A 17,763-nucleotide genomic window follows, 5' to 3' on the forward strand; every position below is an offset into this window, starting at 1 on the left:
TTGGCTATAGCACAGCTCTGTTTTAGACTAGCCTGGTCCCTGTAGCTCCCAGCCACCACAATGCTCCAGCTTTCAAACTTGGAGCCAGCACACAGAGGCCTTGAATATAAATCCTTCAAAAACGAGGCAGATGAGCTACCCTCCTCAGGGTAACAATGCAGGGCCTAAGGCTGAGCCCCTAGTCCTTCTCACCAATGCCTCTGCTAGGCCGCCTGTTTAGTGTCTGGTCCCTTCTGGTCTCAACGGGGAGGGCATGCATGGCAGGGGCCCCTCCTAGCTGAACAGCACCTGCAGCAACACTCACCAAGGGTGGGGGGTTGTGTGGCAGGAATCATGTCCTCATCCTCACTCTCGGAGGAGGAGCTCTGGGCAGTGCTGCCTGAGGCCTGGGCCTTCCTTGTGTTCACAGCCTGGTGTTGTTCTGGGGTTGGAACTGGGGCAGCTGGACCACGATTAGGGTTGACAGAAATTGGAGGGGATTTAATGGCCTTGAAAAACAGAAACAGAAACACCGAGCCCTATGATTAAAGGCTTGGTCAGGGGAAGGGGAGGGGAAATGGGTAAGGGAGGGTTTTATACAGCAAACTTCAAGGAGCAGGGACTTCCCACACCACTCCCACCCCATAACAACACTTCAGAGCCCAGAGGAGCCCAGCTGACCTTCACCGTGACCCCAAGGTAAGCTGCATCCAACCCCTGCACTGGCCTAACGGGAAAGCCTTACGTCCAGACAGGAAAAGAGGACTTCCTGGGCCACACGGCCACATAGGAAGCAAGGCGAGAACTGGAATGTCTGATTTAGCCTCTTTCTCCTGGTGACATTAGATGGCCACCTGCTAAGTGGGGAATTGTAAAAAGCATTTTCTGTAGCAGCCTGTCTATATGATTTCCCCCGAGTCTTATTGTTCCTACCCCCAGAGATGCAGATAGCAACCTCCCTGAGATGCATGCAGTCCCCAGTTATCCAGAAGTAGTTTCTTTAGTACACAAACTGCCTGGGGCAATTGGGTGGGTGGGGCAGGAAGCCAAGAGTTGACAGATTTAAGGGCTCAAGATGGTAAATACAGTATATGTGGGCCTTATTTGCTTCGAGACAGGTTTTGCTATAAAGACTAGTCTGTCCTTGAATGAAGACATCTACCTGCCTCTGCCTCCGGTGCTATAATTAGAGGAACACATCACCACGCCCTAACCTTATTTAGACTCACTCTTAAACAGGACAAGTATAAAAAAAAGTCCTCATCAGATAAGATGCTTTGGAGAAACAGGCACAAGGCCTGCTAGTCAGTCAACTTTCTAGCTGTAATATTATCTTGTGGTTATGCTTACAAGGACCAGGAAGACTCTTCCCTGCTCAGGCCTGGGATGGCTGAGGGTTGGGATAATGTGTAGGGCTCAGTTTTACTTTTTTTTTTTTTAAATCTGGAGACAACGTCTCCTGTTGGCCTCTGACTCTCAGTATTCTTACCGTGTCTCCTGAGTGCAGGGATTACAGACTTGTTCTAACACGCCCTGATTCATTACTTCACCTGTGGGTCTGCTTTACATTCTCACCGAGACACAGAAGCAGTGGCACATCCTAGTACTGGGAAGGCCAGTTTGGCAGCGAACCAGATTCCCAAATATGTCACCACACACCAGGGGACTCCTGATCTATTTCCCTTCAAAGTCCCAGCTGATGAAGGCACAGAGACAGTAGTTAGGGAACTGGAATTCCACTTTCTACTCTCCCAATGCCAGAAGAACTGGTTAAGGGTGTTTTGTGCCCTGGCTAACAGAGGGCTGCCTGAGGCCTGCCGAGGGTTAGTCGGGTCTCGACCCACTACCCTGCCTGCCTGCTGTGCCTCACCAGGCCCCCAGCACCCCGGGGGCTGTGAGACAGGGAGAAAGCAACAAGCTTAGCACTATGGTACCCACCAAGTGTGGCTGCGCTCAGGCCCTCCCTACCCTGCCAAACAGCCTCCCCCGCGGCTGCTCTGATCTGCCGCTTCCAGAGCCTTCCTTCCCACGTGACGAGAAGGAGAAGGATGGAAAGTGGGAGAAGGCTTGCGGTGGAGGGAGGGGATCTATATATATGTGAGAAGACAGAAGAACAGATTGCTGGGGACCAAGAGAGGCAGCAAACCCACTGAGGCAAACAATAGCGTCTTGGAATGTTAAAAGCAGCTCTGTGCAGCCTCCTCCAGCCCCACCTGCCCACACCACCCCATCCCGATGCAGGGAGGGCAGGCACGGAGGAGGCAGCGGCCTGGCTGATGAGGTTGGGCTGGGCACAGGGGCAGTGTTCAGATCTGTAGCACCTCTGTTTCCTGCTCTGTGGTCAGTGCTGCATGTGGCCATGCCTAGCCGCCTAGCCGCTGCAAGGGCTACTAACCCCACCAGGGTGTGATCACCTGGGGACAGCACAAAGCCCAGCATGTGTGGGCTGTGCTTAGGTCGGTGGAAGAGACAATGCTGCCACAGCCACCTGAGCATCTCGCCTCGCTTCCCTGTGGGTGCTAAGAGCAGAGATTAGGGTATGGGGATACCCTACCCACTTGCAGGAATGATGCCTACAGAGGCAGGTTTGGGACGTTTTGGGCGGTGCCCACTGCCTTCTGTCTTAGCTGGACTCCTATCTGCTGTGCTCTTATTCCAGTTAGTCTGGGGCACAGTGAGAAGGTGGCGCTGTGCCGGCTGAGGGGACAGTCACCAAGAGCTTCTCTCAAAGCAGCCTTGTGGGGCTAGAGGTGCAGTGCAGTAGAGGGGGTGTCCTCAGCACTGGGACCCACCCCAGAAAAACGCACACGCATGGAGGAGAAAGAGGATTATTACCTGGGGGCTGGTTCACAGACCCTGGGCTGATCCTTCCCCAGGGGACTTAGAAATGACACTTTCTGGGGATGCAGCCAGGAGAATTGAGGTTTATAAACCCCAGTCTCACTCGGAGCCGAGCTTGATGCTCTCAGAGGAGAAGCACCTCATCCAGGAAGGCCAGCACACTGGTTTAAGACACGGGACTGGAAGGGAGCTCTCTGGGGACCAGGCAGGAGTTTCTTTTAGACTTAACCATCCAAGGTTTGACTAAATACTAAAATTTAGATTTTTACAGGTTTCCCATTCTGACTCAATAGCGACAGGGCCCATGGTGCATGATGTGGTATGCTACATGTCGATATCGCAGAATGGATCAGTCATGCTATTCATGTCTGTATGACCTCACATACCCATTTCTCTCTGACTTGTACCCACCCCATGTCCCAGCCAGCCTCAGCTGGAGGCCTACACTCCACACAACAGGGCTGAGCTGCCTAGGGCTGGGCAACTGTGGCCCTTTCTCCCACTAACAGGCCAATTAAGAACAACCAACCAGATCAGGGATCCAAGGAAGGAGCACCCCCAGTTGCCAATAGAGAAGTGCTCCATAAATGCCCAATAATGATGCAATCGTGAGTAGGCCAGGACTCTCCCAAAGGGAAAGGAGAGTGCCCTTCGCTGCGCCCATTTCCCTGAATTCTTTCTGGGAACCTGGATAACTACCGACATTGTTTTTCCAAAATAAGATTCTAGATCTTCAAGACTAAAGGACCACTTTAACAGTTCACTTTCAGGATAATGCTCACTTTAATTGTGCAAGCCCACTAGGCAGCCTTCCCTCCCAGCAGAGTCTGTCCATTAGAAGTGAGGGAGGTGCCTCAGAAAGACAGCAGAGCCAGAGGGCAAAAACCCATCCAGGAAGGGGGCCACAGGGACAGCTGGGTAGGAGGAGATGCAGACTGTCAGCATTTAAAAGTTTCCTGAGCTCTCAGAGGTACAGGCTCCTCTCCTTCAAATGAAAATACCCTGCTCTTTCAGAAAGAGGGCGGTGCTGTCTCTACAAGGGCCTGGGTTCACAGGGAGCTTGTACCATCTTGGTCGCCGTGTTAGGCCAGATGCCAGAGAAGGTATCCTGGACCTCACCCTTGAGAACAAGGCCAGGCAGGAGCAGGGACCAACAGTCAATGAGAAGGCATCTCAAGTTTCTCAGGCCTGACCTGGGGTGAGCCCCAGATTCCAACAAAGGTCGCAAGGGAGGATCTAGGTCCCCAACAGTCCATGGGGACCAATGAGGCTTGGGCAGCAGTGCTCTGGGTTCCTCAATCCTTGGCCTGGCAAGCAGGCAGCCAGGACAATGTGCCCTCCTAACAGTGCTCAGGCAGGGGACCAGGGACCATGACCAAGTCTATTTTACACAAAACATCTGAGTCCTAAACGGATCCTGGCCAGCATGGTAGAGCTGGGGATGTGAAGCCTGTGCCCCACCGCACCAGGACTGTTTCAGAAGACAGGTAAGAGCTGTGAGGTGCTGCCTGCACGTGGTGAGACCGTCCCTGAGGGGAAGATGCTCTTAGCAAAGAGCACCAGCCTGGCCCAGCCAGGGGAGCCTACCTGGCCAGATGGCAGATCCTCATCACTGCTCTCTGAGGACTCTTCTGTGCTCTTCTCTGGGGGTGCCAGACCTGAGAGTTTGCTTCTGGTAGACTGGGAGATACCATCCTTTGGAGGGGACAAGACTTGAATAAGCACACGACAGGGCCTCCCAGGTAAGGGGGGGAATGTGGCTTCAAGTGGCACTTCTTGGGCTGGTTCTCCAAGGACAGTGTGTGTGGCCTTCTGCATAAGCCTTTTCACAGGCCAGGTGGTCCAAAGCCATGGAACTTGTCAATCAGTGAGGAAGAGCTGGTGGTGATGCCAACTCAGGGGAGGCCCAGGGAGGGCTCTATGTCTCCCAGCATGGGTGGCCTGTGCTCACTCACAAGTAGGACCTGGTTTCTCAAGAGAAGCTATAATTTCTCGACTTGTGTGGGACAGTTCCTCCATTTCTATAAGGTCGTGGTTGGCTGAAACTGACAAGGACTATTTTTTTTTTATCTTGCTGTCACCTCCCTAAGGTGCTACGACAGAGGCCATCATGCATCAATTCTACCAGGCTGCCTGAGCTCAGACTAGAATCTGTCACCCTGAATAGAGCCAGTCCCACTGTTCTCTGCAACCAGAACGAGAACTGGGCAATGGTTTGGGTAAGAGAGATCCTCTTTCTTTTCCATTCCTCTGCCCAGGCTTCACTGAGCTAGACAGGCCCTCCTTAGACAGAGACTTACACCATAGCCCAGGTTTTCTTGTGGCTCTGATAGGGGTATCTTTGCAGGATGGCTTCAGATACCTCAGCAGAACCTGGCCCAGCTTGCATGGGACTGCTGTGCCAGTGCTGTCAAGACCCTGGGAGCCGTAGAGTATCTAGCACGTCCTATACTAGGACGTCCTTGGTTTGGGACTTATGACACATTTTATCCAGGGACATGGGGGCACCTGGAAGCAAGGGATCCCGGAGTTAGGACTTCTACCTGTTCTTTCTTCCCACCAGGGCAAGATCTGTTTTATGAGTAAAGGGTTGGTGATGGTGGCTCTCAGGCCTGGCAGATCTCACCTGGGCTGGGGTGATGGCTGGTGGTATCTCTCTGTCACTGTCAGATTCCTCACTACTGCTCTCTGAGTCCTCTGTCTTCCCTGTCTGAGCTTGGGTAGCTGGAGGCCCTGTCTTCCTGGAGGTTCCTGAATAAGCTCCTTTGTTAGGAGACTCCTTGACAGGGGCCGAGGCAGCTCTGACCTGAGAGGTCTTCCCCACAGGCTTGACCTGGAAAAACAGCAAGGGGAGAGTCATGCGAAGCTATAGGCCTGGGCTGAAACACACGGTGCTGTAACCCTGGGTCCACCCGGGTACCTGGGCTGGAGTTTCTTCTTCACTGTCAGACTCCTCTTCACTGCTGCTCTCTGAGTCCTCCCCTGTGCCAGCCATGGGCCCCTTCTGTGCTTGGGTTGCTGGGGCCCCTGCTTTTCCCGTGGCCGGCACAGCCCGCTGGCCCCTGGCAGAGATGGTGCTGTTCTGAACAGTACTCGCAGGTGCTTTTCCCTGAATTGAGAGGCGGCAACAGAATTGGAAGAGGAAAGGGCAGTAGTCAACCTACTAGTGTGTGGCTACTGTAACTTCACAGAGTGCGACGGAGTGGGTCTATGCTGGATCACCGAGGGACCCCCTTTTTAGACTTTATTCTAACTTGTTTTGTGGTGTCTGGTCCCACTTGCCTTGGGTGGAGGAACTACTGCGGCCGCTTTTCCAGATGCAGATGCCAGAGGTGTCTTAGTGGGAGGTGGGTTGGCTTTGGCCGGAGGAAGTCTCCCCAAGGCCATGACCTGGAAGGAAGGGAGGGAGTTAGGAAGGTCAAAGGGCAACAGAGCAATAATCAAAGAACACTAATGCTGCAGGCACCGAGCTGGTGCTGGCTCCTCCTTCCAACTAACAGCAATGTGAGCTTAAGAAGTCACTTATGCCAGGTGTGGTGGCGCATGCCTTTCTGTACCCGGCACTCGGGAGGCAGAGGTGGGCCTATCACCAAGCCTAAGGCCAGCCTGGTCTACAGAGCAAGTTCCAAGACAGCCAGAGCTGCAGAGCGAGACCTGATTCCAAAAACAAAACAAAACGAAGAAGGAGCCACTTATCTTACCGGGCCCCACTGCCATGTCTATAAAAGGAGTGTAAAAATACAGCGTACCTAGATTTCTGCAAAGATTAGACAGACTGTTTAAGTGCTCTAACGGGCAGTAGCACACACTCAGCATTGTGAAGCTTATGTATGATCCCTACCCAAACACAACTGTGTCTGAGGTTCTCTTCCAGCTAGGCTCCACATCATTAATGCTACTCTACAGGATGGGAGTCGAATACCATAGAAAACCGTAAACTTGTGCCTTTCTTTTCCCTGAGATGCTGGAGCCCAAACATCCATCTCAATCCACGAACTAAGAACTGATCGGGTTAACAGAACAAGATTGAAAGATTGTTTCAGGATTTTTTTTCTGCTTAATCTCCCCCTCCTCCCCAACCCCCAAAATGCCTGTCAGGGCGCTCAGCTTAGATAGAAGCCAGGGCCTTGCGCATGGTAGGCAAACACTATAGCACCGAGCTATGGCCTCAGCCGGAGTAAGACGGTCATTCGATAGACTGGGGCAATCCCGCCAGTGTGAAACAGAAAGGCATCCAGTGACATTTCAGGCCCTGGCTCATCCAGACATTGTCACTGTCAGTTTCAAGGTAGCTTCATCTCCCAGTGCCTCTCATGTGCATGACAGTTAGGACTTAAGGACGGTCCCCACAGCGCAGGACTTAAGGACAGTGACAGTGACAGGCTCCTTTTCATTTCCTGCTCTCGGGGGCCAGGTGGTGTGCCTCTCAATTCTGCCACCAGCGGCCTAACCACTACTCATCCCCACAAGGGTGGATTTCTGACAAGACTGGAGCGTAGCCAAGGCCTCAGGAATAGAGCTGGTAACCTGGCTCTTGGCCTCTGTTACTTAATCCTGCTTGTGGTGCTACCCAAGCCAACTTTCTTGGCTTTTGTACAGACTGCTTCTTTGCCTGAAATATCTACCCTCTACCTCACCAGATGACTTTCAGTTCCTCATCGATACGACATTCCTCTTAAAATATCTGAGGTACCATGCTTGGCTAGCCTCATTGCACACCCCAAAACAGTTCCACCTATCCTGCTGCAATGGTGTGTACTGCACAATTGCTCCAGGTGGCACCGTCCTGAAGGCCAATGCCATAGACTTCTGCCTAGAGTGGCAGTGGGCAGAGTGTGTGGGGTATACCCAGACATGTGGGAACCTAGAACTGGGGGCTCAGGAAACAGAGGGCAGGGGAACTTGAGAACTAGTTGATCTGAGCCCCAGGATTTTGTGCTCTCAGGACCAAGGGCAGCCTCAGGTGAGTTCATCCTCAGTCTTGGTTCAGGCTGGTTCCTCCCTACCTCACCTGTGCTGGGGTCTCATCCTCTTCTTCACTGCTGGATTCCTCTTCGCTGCTCTCTGAGTCTTCCTGTGCTGTGGCTTTGACCTGGGCACCTGAAGGCCCTGTCTTCTGAGCGTGCAGTGGGGCCACCCCTTGTCCTGAGGCAGCTCTCCCTTGGAGGCCCTTTCCCCCAGACTTTCCCTAGAATGACAAGAGGAAGAAAGGGTTTCTCAAGGGCCTGAAAAGCTCTATGGGGGCTAGGAGTGAGCCCATCTGGGCAAATGCAGCCCTTACCTGTACCCCGGTGGTGCCAGGAGCAGCTCCTTCTGACTCCCACTCGCTAGAGGAGTCCACATCTGGCTTCTGGGTGCCCTTGGGCAGAGCCAGGGATGATAGGCTGGCTGAAGAGGTCTTTGTTCCTGCCTTACGAGGGGACGAGGCGCTCGCCCCTGTGGTGGATGCAGCCGTGCCTTTCCTAGGGGAAGCTTTCATCTGCTTTATCGGAGCTGGTTTAGCCTGTGGAGAAAGCACAGATGAAGGTTGGAGGAGACTCCTGGACTCATTTGTTCTGAGATGCAGTGCCTCCTGGCCTCTCTACCAACCAGAACCCATATAATTCTGAGAGGAGGGGTTTCCAACTGGGGCAGGTCAGGGCAAGTCAGGCTGCCTTTCTTCCCTGGTTCCCACCTGAGCAGCAGAAGCTGCTGGTGCTGCCTCCTCCTCGCTGTCGGTCGACTCCTCGCTGCTCTCTGCGTGGTCTTTGCCCTTGTCAGTCTTGACCTGGGTGGCCACAGGCCCCGTCTTCCGAGGGAGTGCTGGAGTGGCTTTTCTCCCTGGGGGCTTTGCCTGGAATGAGATCAGTGGGAGCCCCAGGTAGGAGACAGGCAGCAACTAGAGACCTGGATGACAGAACTGAGGGTGAGAGACCTCTGCAAAAACTTACCTTGGCTGCGTTCACAGCCCCGTCACTGTCCGACTCCTCGCTGCTGCTCTCTGAGTCCTCTTCTTCCTTTCCCGTTTGGACCTTGAGAACTGCTGACCCCACCTTCCCAAGGCAGGGTGGGTTGGCTCCTTTTCTAGATGACCCCAGGTTTGCAGTGGAGGCAGGTCTGACCTGGGGGCTTTTCCCCAAAGGTTTCACCTGTGAGTGACAGAGGGTAAGCTCAGGGGAAGATGCTGTGGTTTTGAAGAATGAAGCCTTTCTAGGCAGAGCACAAGGCATCCCTGGCCTCACCTTGGCAGGACTTGTAGTTAGAGTCCCAGCTGCTGGTGTCTCTCCACTGTCGCTCTCTGACTCCTCACTGCTCCTGGTCTCTGGCTTCCCTGCCTGGGCCTGGGCTGCCACAGGTCTTGTCTTCCCAGGGGTGACTGCAGGAGCCCCTTTCTGGGATGACTCCTTGGCAGGGGCAGAGGTACCTCTGACCTGAGGGCTCTTCCCGGAAGGCCTTGCCTGGTTTGAGAATTGAGGAGTGAATCAGAAGGCAGATGTGTGCAGAGACCTGATAGAAGCAGGGAGCCTTATCAGTAAGAAGGGACAGGGGCTGGGACCAGCTGAGGAGAAGGGACAGGGGCTGTGACCAGCTGAGGAGAAGGGACAGGGGCTGGGACCAGCTGAGGAGAAGGGACAGGGGCTGGGACCAGCTGAGGAGAAGGGACAGGGGCTGGGACCAGCTGAGGAGAAGGGACAGGGGCTGGGACCAGCTGAGGAGAAGGGACAGGGGCTGGGACCAGCTGAGGAGAAGGGACAGGGGCTGTGACCAGCTGAGGAGAAGGGACAGGGGCTGGGACCAGCTGAGGAGAAGGGACAGGGGCTGGGACCAGCTGAGGAGAAGGGACAGGGGCTGGGACCAGCTGAGGAGAAGGGACAGGGGCTGGGACCAGCTGAGGAGACAGGTTAGTAGCCTTCAGGTCTAGGCTGTGATGTTCCATCCCCCAGGTTCACCTGAGGAGTGGTCACAGTGACTGGCATCTCATCCTCACTGTCAGAATCGTCCTCACTGCTGGTTTCCATATCCTTCTGTGGCCTTCCTGTCTTGGCTTGGGGGGTTATGGGCCCAGTCTTCTCTGGGGTTGCTGAGATGGGCCCTTTCCTAGACATCCCCTTGGCAGAAACTGAGGCAGCTCTGACATGAAGACCTTTTCCAGGGGTTGTTACCTGGTGAAGGGAAAAGAATAGTTCCTTCTCCAGTCCTCTGAGGATGCCAACAGGAAAAAGCCCAGAGGTTCTGCAGATACCAATTTCCTTTTTCTTCATTGGTGCCCTAGCTACCCTGGACCCTCTGGTTCCTTGGCACTAATCAGTTCCTTACCCTTCCAGTACCAGAGCACCGAAGACCTCCTCAGCACCCAGTGACACCCAGTATAGTGACTTTTATCCTGCCCTGGACAGTCCTAGCACATAAATGGTTAAATCCTTAGCTGGAAAAGTCTGCTCTGTGGGTACATACACTGGCCTGAGTCTGGCCAGCTCATTAAGTAGCCAGCAAGGCTCAGGGCAGAGAAGGGGTACGTAAAGTTCTTCCAAACATGGAAGAAACCTCAAACTTCCCACGGTTTTCTGTGCTAAACAAACAGGACTCCTAGATCAGCAGCTACCATCCTGTGGGTCATGACCCTTTTTGGGGTCACACATCAGATGTTCTGCATATCAGATATTTACATTTTGATTCATAGCAGTAGCAAAATTACAGTTATGAAGTAGCAATGAGATGATTTATGGAGGTTGAGAACTTCTGTTCTAGATCCAGTCCCCTCCTTTTTACCCACTCCCCTCCTTCACTGTTCTCAGTCAAAGGCTCACCACTGCCTCCTGTGTTTGATAGGGTGGCCATAGGCCTTGTCCACTTGGCCCTAAATTTCCTAGAAAATAAATGGCTTTGGCCCTTTTAAGACCCTCTGTGTAGAGTTACTGCACACAAGCTGCATTCAGCTCCTCTCTTCAGACACGAACCAACACTCACAGTGCAGCCCCAAGTAGGCTGGGTCTGCCCACCCTGTAACTAGCTTCAGAGCTTCAGCACCCAACTATGTCCTCTGCACCCTTCAACCTCAGGTCTGAGGTCACATCTCTGGGTCCTCCCTTGGCCTCTTTGTATTGTCAAACAGCTCGTATTTAACATTTTAATCGCCATGTTATACCGTATCACACCCCCCACCCCGTCATGGATACGGACTCCCTTCACTTCTTCCTCCCTGTTCCAACTCTAAAGACTTCCTAGTCCTTCCTGCTTGCCCCGGCATGCGTGCAGGACCATGAGATTGCTATCTGAATCACACTCCATGGGAAAGGCCCCAAAAGAGGAACAAAATAGATTCTCTCTATTGGTTGCCGCTCAGGGTCTGGTTTGGCTAGAAAAGCTGAAGACAGAACCGAGCCCTTAAAGATTCCCAGGACTCACTGGTGTACATGTAGTATCTGAATACTTGCTGTGTCTCCCTCCCCCTTCCGTTGATGGAAGCATTTGGAAGGATTAGAAGACTTGGCTTTGTTAGAGAAGGTGCACTACTGGCTTTCAAGTTAGCTTTCTCTCTACTTGGGGACCAGTTTTAGGCTTTTAGCCACTGCTCCAGCCCCACGCCTGACTGCCACCCATGTTCTCAGTCATGATGGTCATGGACTTGTAAGCAACCATTTGAATTCTCTCTTTTATAAGTTGCTTTGTGATGACATCTCTTTGAAGCGACAGAAAACTTGAGACGGCATGATAGCACATGCCTGTAACCCCTGAATTTGGGATGCCAAGGCAGGAAGTACATGAATTAGAGGACACTGGTACAGTGGCCTTCCACGGAATCCAAGGCTAGTAACACAGTCATCAGACAACCCCTGATCCCCCCAAAGGCATCAGCCATTCTGGCTGCAGTGTGGGCCCAGTGGACGGTTTCCATAGGGACCAAAGACCCCTGGCCAGTTGCTGCTGTTTTTCAACTCTTCCCCACTCTTCTCCCTCCCCATAAACTCTAGAATGGGTCCTCTTCAGCAGGAGTACTCTATGACACAGTGGCTTTGGCTCCAATCAGGGGCCACAGGTAGTGGCTCACCTGGCTAGGCAGGCCAGCAGGGGCCTCGTCCTCACTCTCTGAGTCCTCCTCACTGCTCTCAGACTCTGCCGCTTTAGTGGCTGCAGCCCTTGCTGATGCGGGTGTCACATCCCCTAGCTTGGTAGGGCCTGAGGCTGTTCTTGCTGGAGGATCCTTGGCAGGAGTTACTGGAGCTTTGGCCTGTGGTTTTGTTGAGGGTTTCACCTAGAAGCAGGGAATAGAAACCCAATTACAGTCAAGCTCTGTGGCAATTTAAATGAGAATGGCCCCATAGGCTCCAGTTTGAATACTCGGTTCCCAACTGGAACCTTGCTGGACGAGGTGTGTCACTGGGCTAGGCTTACAGGTTTCAAGACTTAAGCCCCCAGCTTGTGAATTGGGGTTTGAGTTCCGAGCTGTTCCCGCTGTTATGCCTTTGCTCTACCACCACAAACTCTAACCTTTTGAAACCGTAAGTTCGATTAAACTCTTTTTTTTTTTTTTTTTTTTAAAGAAACTTGCTTCGGTGTCTTAGTCACTGCTCTACTGCTATGAAGAGACACCACAACCAAGGTGGTCATTTAAGAGAAAGACACGGTACTGGAGGAGCCTGGAACTGCAACCTGACTCACGGCTAGACAGAGACTAGGTTTGACAAGGACTTAGGGAACTTTTGAGACCTCAAAGCCCAACTGCAGGGGTGACATGGTTTCTCCAATAAGGCCACACCTCCGAACCGTTATAATCCTTTCAAACAGGTCTACTCCTCGGTGACCAAGCATTCAGATATATGAGCCTATGGGGGCCATTCTTAGCAATAGAAAAGTAATACGAGCCCCTTCTTAAAAGCATATTCCTTTCCATTTCCTAGAGGCAGAAAGAACCTTACACCCTTTCCTAAGAAGACACAGATCATTTAAGGGCAGCACAAAGGCTTAGGGGACCCCTAACTACCTCTGGGGCAGAACTCAGCCACTATGCCTGCCTACTCACTGATAGCTTTACAAGAGGGTCCATCCCGAGGGGCCACTTAAATTAAAACGCATCTGGGCTGGAGAGATGGCTCAGCGGTTAAGAGCACCCGACTACTCTTCCAGAGGTCCTGAGTTCAATTCCCAGCAACCACATGGTGGCTCACAACCATCTATAAAGAGATCCAATGCCCTCTTCTGGTGTGTCTGAAGACAGCTACAGTATACTTATATATAATAAATGAATAAATCTTTAAAAAAAAATTAAAACGCATCTGACTGAGGTACTGTCCAGGGAGAGGAGACTGGCTGGCATTTGCACCGGTTTGAACTTCTTCCTGGGATTTCCTTAGTGTTCCAAAATCCCGACAGGCCTGAGGTAGCCAGTAGGCCAGTTGGCACCAGTTTCACTGCTGCACCTCAGGCCCCTGAGAGCCTATGGCACCGCCCTCCTGTTTGCTGGAGCAGCTCTGCACTGGTTTCCGGTTTCTGGTGCTGTATACTTAGGTGCTGGATTTGCAGGAGCACAGCCTGGAGTAAAGGGATCCAGAGGAATCCCTAGGGTCTCATTATACTTAGGACCCACAGAGAGGGAAGGTGAGGAACAGCTGTAGCCAAGCCTTGGGTTACACAGGGCCACAGGGTCTGGTGGGGCAGCACCACAGGCAGTCTATCCCTGGCTCCTGCTAGCCCTCCCTCTGAAGTGTCCAACCTTTGGAAATTGTGATATAACACTGTAATTTGCAAAGTTCATGCCCAAGATCCAGCAACTGGAGTATAAGCACCCTTGTGTCTTTTATTTTTATAAGCTTGTGGCTTTCTTTGTATTGGGGTACAGGTTGGCTATTAAGACAAATAACGTGTGTCATACATATGGGACATACTGGTTCCTGCCACCAGCACATCGTCGCTGTTACCTGACAGTCTGCCAGTGGGCCTCGCCAATTTTACTCTAAATCTTCCTCCAGTCCAGGCCACAGCAGCAATCTTTTCGAAATCCAAGCCAGGCCACCTCACTTCAGTGCTTAAAACCCTGTGACGACCCCTCAGTGACCCTACAATAACCCTCACACCTAACACTGACCTGCCAGTTCAGACAGAGGATTGAGGCCCTGCGAGGACTAACCTCATCTTGTACATTGTGCAAGAAATTGCTTTAGAAAGAAATAAAAGCTCCCTCCTCCCACACCTGCTCACCAGGTGTCAGGCTGACCCCTATGGCTTTCTGTTTTCCTTCCCCACTGCAGTTAAATATCCAAGGTCCCCACGAAGACAGGCATGCTGCCTACGTGGCTCACTCTGTATTCTCAAGATCAAAGAGACAAGGCTGCAGACCAAGGGTCCCCATCTAATTCTAGCCCCAAACCCACATTGACCACTGGGCACAGAATCCTCTAGACAGCATTACACCTGACCACATGTCACAGTTAGCCCTATTCAGGGTCCTTTCCCAGCCTAGGACCTCACGCCCAGCATATCCTGAGCAGTACTGTGGTCCTCGTTCCCCAACTGCCTAGCCTTGCCTGTAACCCTCCAGCTGTCGACACAGCTGCTGGGCTGGTAACTGGCCACACTAGCAAGGCATGGGAGGATCAGAGCTGCAAGAGAGCAACGCTGGGGGATGGGTGACAATTACCTCCACATCTGTCTCATCGCTTGAGCTGGAGGTATCCTCGCTGGAACTGCTGGCTTGGCCTGCTGACACCATTCCTGAGGGTGGACACAGGGGACTGAGGAACCTTTCCATACTCACCTCCCTTTCCAGAGCCTCCATGCTGGTTGCTAGTCAAACCTAGGGAGCACTTGCTTCTCACCTGTACAGGGTTAGGTATCTGCCCTGACTCAAAGTCCCCCAGCTGGAGTGGGGACCCTCACTATCCACTTTTGCAGACCTCCCTGAAGTCTTGGAAAGGCTAGAAGCACCCGATGGTTAATCAAGTCACTATTTGCTATCAAGTTGGGGAATGGGGGACAGGCTGGGCAAAGGCCTATTTTGTTTGCATAAGGGAGAGAGACCTATGCCATTTCATTTAGTTTCCAAGTGACCACAGTGGTCCCTGTAACCCACCAGAGAGAGAAGCCAGAAAACGCCATCCTCTGAAAAGCCCATATAGAGGGCTGGAGAGATGGCTTGGTGGTTAAGAGCCTCTTCCAGAGGACTAAGTTCAATTCCTAGCACCCACGTGGCAGCTCAAAACTGTCTCTGGTAACTCCAAGATCTGATACCTCACATAGACATACATGCAGGCAAAAAAACAAAACAAAACAAACAAAAAACAACAACAAAAAAACCCCAATGCACATAAAATAAAAGTGAATTTAAAATAAATAAAAAGAAATCCAAGAGCCCATAGTTGCATGGGCAACTATGATCTAGGTCAGAAAAGGGGGAAAATGGCTGTTGTAGAACCCTGGCTATCTCAGAGACAAACCCACATTCAGAAATGTCTCAGAGTAAGTATAGCACTGCGGTGTGTAGTCCTGTCCCCTTGCCCCAGGCTCTGGGGGTCTCTCACCAGGCTTGGCAGTGGGTCCCAGGACTTGGGCACTGCCCTCCTCCTCAGTTTCTGAGGCCAAGACAATGCTGGCCAAGGGCTCTGCTGACTTCTTGGGTGACTTCCCAGACAGCAGCTGGACCGCTGTCTTTCCGGACGCAGGGGGCAGCACGGAGTTCACCGTCTTGTTGGCTGTCTTGGTCTTTGCCTACAGAGTATGGGAGGGATGAGCTCTCTGTCATGACAGGACATGTGAAATGTATAGGTATGTATAGGCTGGACCTGTGGGTCCTTCAAGGCCACTTCTGAGCTCTGTGAATGTCCCACCTTCCCCCGTAGCTGAAGGGCGGTCAGCTTTAGCCTGTAACAGTCATCTCTACAGGAAGACGAAGATGCCTTTCACACAGGCATGAAGAGTGCATTACCGCTCCTGGGCCACAGCCATTCCCACTTTGCATTAAGCTGTAATTCACTGTGATACTATCATTATTTCATCATTACTCTTACATATTATTGCCATCTCCTGGTTCGGGTGACACAATCATTTATGTGTCTGCAACAGTGTTGACGGATTACTGGCAAATGACATTTTAAAAGTACTTTCTGATCTAGAAAATGTGTCGAGTGCAAACACAGAAGTCTTCCTTATGATGGCACTGACTGCCTAGCAGCACAGCAGGGACTGGAGAGTTCTCAGTGAACCGGTGGGTACAGGGAGGAGAGAGGAAGGCCCCTGCCCACGTGCTGTGTGGCTTGAAGCACCACTTCTGTTTTACAGAAAAGGCACCTGAGGCCCAGCAAGATGAAGACAGGCACCTGGAGACACAAGTCGAACCTTACGACCGTATCCTGACAGCAGGCTGTGCTCCACTGGATATGGCTCCCACAGGTAGTAAATAACTTAGAAGTAACTCACCTTTTGTTTCATGTTTGATGGCAAAGCTGCAGCTGTGGAATTGACAGGTGTCGGTCTTGGGGCTGCAAGACACAAACGCTGTGAGCAGGGTGGTCTCTTCTCATCTAAGATGGGCAGCATTTACGCCACCTAACGGTCCTAGTTACTGACTGCTTGGTGCTAGTATGAGGATCTGAGGCCTAGCCCAGAACCATGAGGAAGAACTCTGTGCTGTATCAGCTTCCCATGCCTGCATCCCCGAGGGACTCCCAGCTGCTCCGTGGCATGAGATCTGGAGGCCCCAGAGGGAAAGGACAGGCTTACAATCCTACCATCCACCACTACAAAACATGCCTGACTCTGGCGACAGCAACCACTCTTTGGCAACAGTCAGTCCTGATGGTCCCTGAAGGGCAGTGGTTAGGCAGCCAGCCCCAGGCCACAAAGAAAGGTATGTGGAGGTCAATGGCACTGACTCAGGAACCTGGGACTAGGAGGAGACACTAGATCCAGACTATCGAGGGTGTTAAGAAATAGTACCTTGGATCTCAGGCATTCAGGGAAAGAAATTATCATTAAAGGGACAGATGTCGATATAAACGGCAGGATTGAATTCATTTTCTGGTGCCTTGATACTCCTTCTGCACTTGTGCAAAGTTTTCAACATGTCCAGAAGTACACTAAAGCCACCTAGCTCCAACTTGTTTGATTGTTTGTATGTATGTATGTATGTATGTATGTATGTATGTATGTATGTATTATGATATGCAGCTTCATCCTTTATTTAACCTCTTATCAACCTGTGGCTAACCTTAGTTCACCCACTGTCTCATTTTCCCTTTCCCCATCACACATGATTTTGAAGAAAATAACATCCTGTCATGTTACCCATAAATACTTCAAAGAGGACTCTTAAATTAAGCGAAACATGGTGGCACATGCTTATAAGGCTAGCACCCAGAAAGCTGAGGCAGGATGAGACTAGTCTAGGTTACTTAGCGAGACCTTGTCTCAAGAAGAACTAGAGGAAAACAACAAAACTCCAAAATGTAAAAGTCAGTTTCAGGGCTGGAAAGATGGCTCAGTGGTTAAGAGCACTGACTGCTCTTCCAGAGGTCCTGAGTTCAATCCCCAGCAACCACTTGATGGCTCACAGCCATCTGGAACAGAGTCCGATGCCTCTTCTGGTGTGTCTGAAGACAGTTCCAATATACTCATATACATAAATAAATAATTCTTTTTTAAAAAGTGGATTATAAGTCAGTCCACCACACAGCTTTAAAAATTGAGTACTAGCTCAAGATCGTAGGCTGGAGGTGGGAGTGTGGGGCACATGGGGTGGGACTTGGGACTTACTACTGTCATTTACACACACACACACACACACACACACACACACACACACACACACACACACACACACACCTCTTTCTGCAGTAGCAATGCAGAGACTCCTAACGTGTCAAAGTTGAAGTTAAGAGACACGTGAGCTCTCAGCCCCAGATGGGACATATATCAAGCCTACAAGGCTCAGGGAGCATTCTAGAATAGCAGGTATTAATGCAAGAGTTGAAA

The 17,763-nt window shown here is 51.6% G+C and overlaps 1 protein-coding gene across 1 annotated transcript in view; it reads right to left on the reverse strand.

The window, feature by feature from the left end:
* The window catches only part of Tcof1 (treacle ribosome biogenesis factor 1), a 33,291-nt gene that overhangs the window by 8,334 nt on the left and 7,194 nt on the right, over nucleotides 1-17,763 (reverse strand). The window contains exons 4-18 of the mRNA NM_001395127.1: nucleotides 16,210-16,271; nucleotides 15,315-15,501; nucleotides 14,435-14,508; nucleotides 11,849-12,052; nucleotides 9,750-9,962; nucleotides 9,042-9,257; nucleotides 8,751-8,948; nucleotides 8,495-8,653; nucleotides 8,102-8,323; nucleotides 7,832-8,008; nucleotides 6,103-6,210; nucleotides 5,741-5,929; nucleotides 5,447-5,653; nucleotides 4,408-4,515; nucleotides 305-488 (exon numbers count right to left, since the gene is read on the reverse strand). Of these exons, the coding sequence (NP_001382056.1) occupies nucleotides 305-488; nucleotides 4,408-4,515; nucleotides 5,447-5,653; nucleotides 5,741-5,929; nucleotides 6,103-6,210; nucleotides 7,832-8,008; nucleotides 8,102-8,323; nucleotides 8,495-8,653; nucleotides 8,751-8,948; nucleotides 9,042-9,257; nucleotides 9,750-9,962; nucleotides 11,849-12,052; nucleotides 14,435-14,508; nucleotides 15,315-15,501; nucleotides 16,210-16,271 (2,508 nt within the window). The remainder of the gene's footprint in view (nucleotides 1-304; nucleotides 489-4,407; nucleotides 4,516-5,446; nucleotides 5,654-5,740; nucleotides 5,930-6,102; nucleotides 6,211-7,831; nucleotides 8,009-8,101; nucleotides 8,324-8,494; nucleotides 8,654-8,750; nucleotides 8,949-9,041; nucleotides 9,258-9,749; nucleotides 9,963-11,848; nucleotides 12,053-14,434; nucleotides 14,509-15,314; nucleotides 15,502-16,209; nucleotides 16,272-17,763) is intronic.

Source organism: Rattus norvegicus, chromosome 18 (assembly GCF_036323735.1).
Source record: "Rattus norvegicus strain BN/NHsdMcwi chromosome 18, GRCr8, whole genome shotgun sequence".
NCBI classification, from domain to species: domain Eukaryota; kingdom Metazoa; phylum Chordata; class Mammalia; order Rodentia; family Muridae; genus Rattus; species Rattus norvegicus.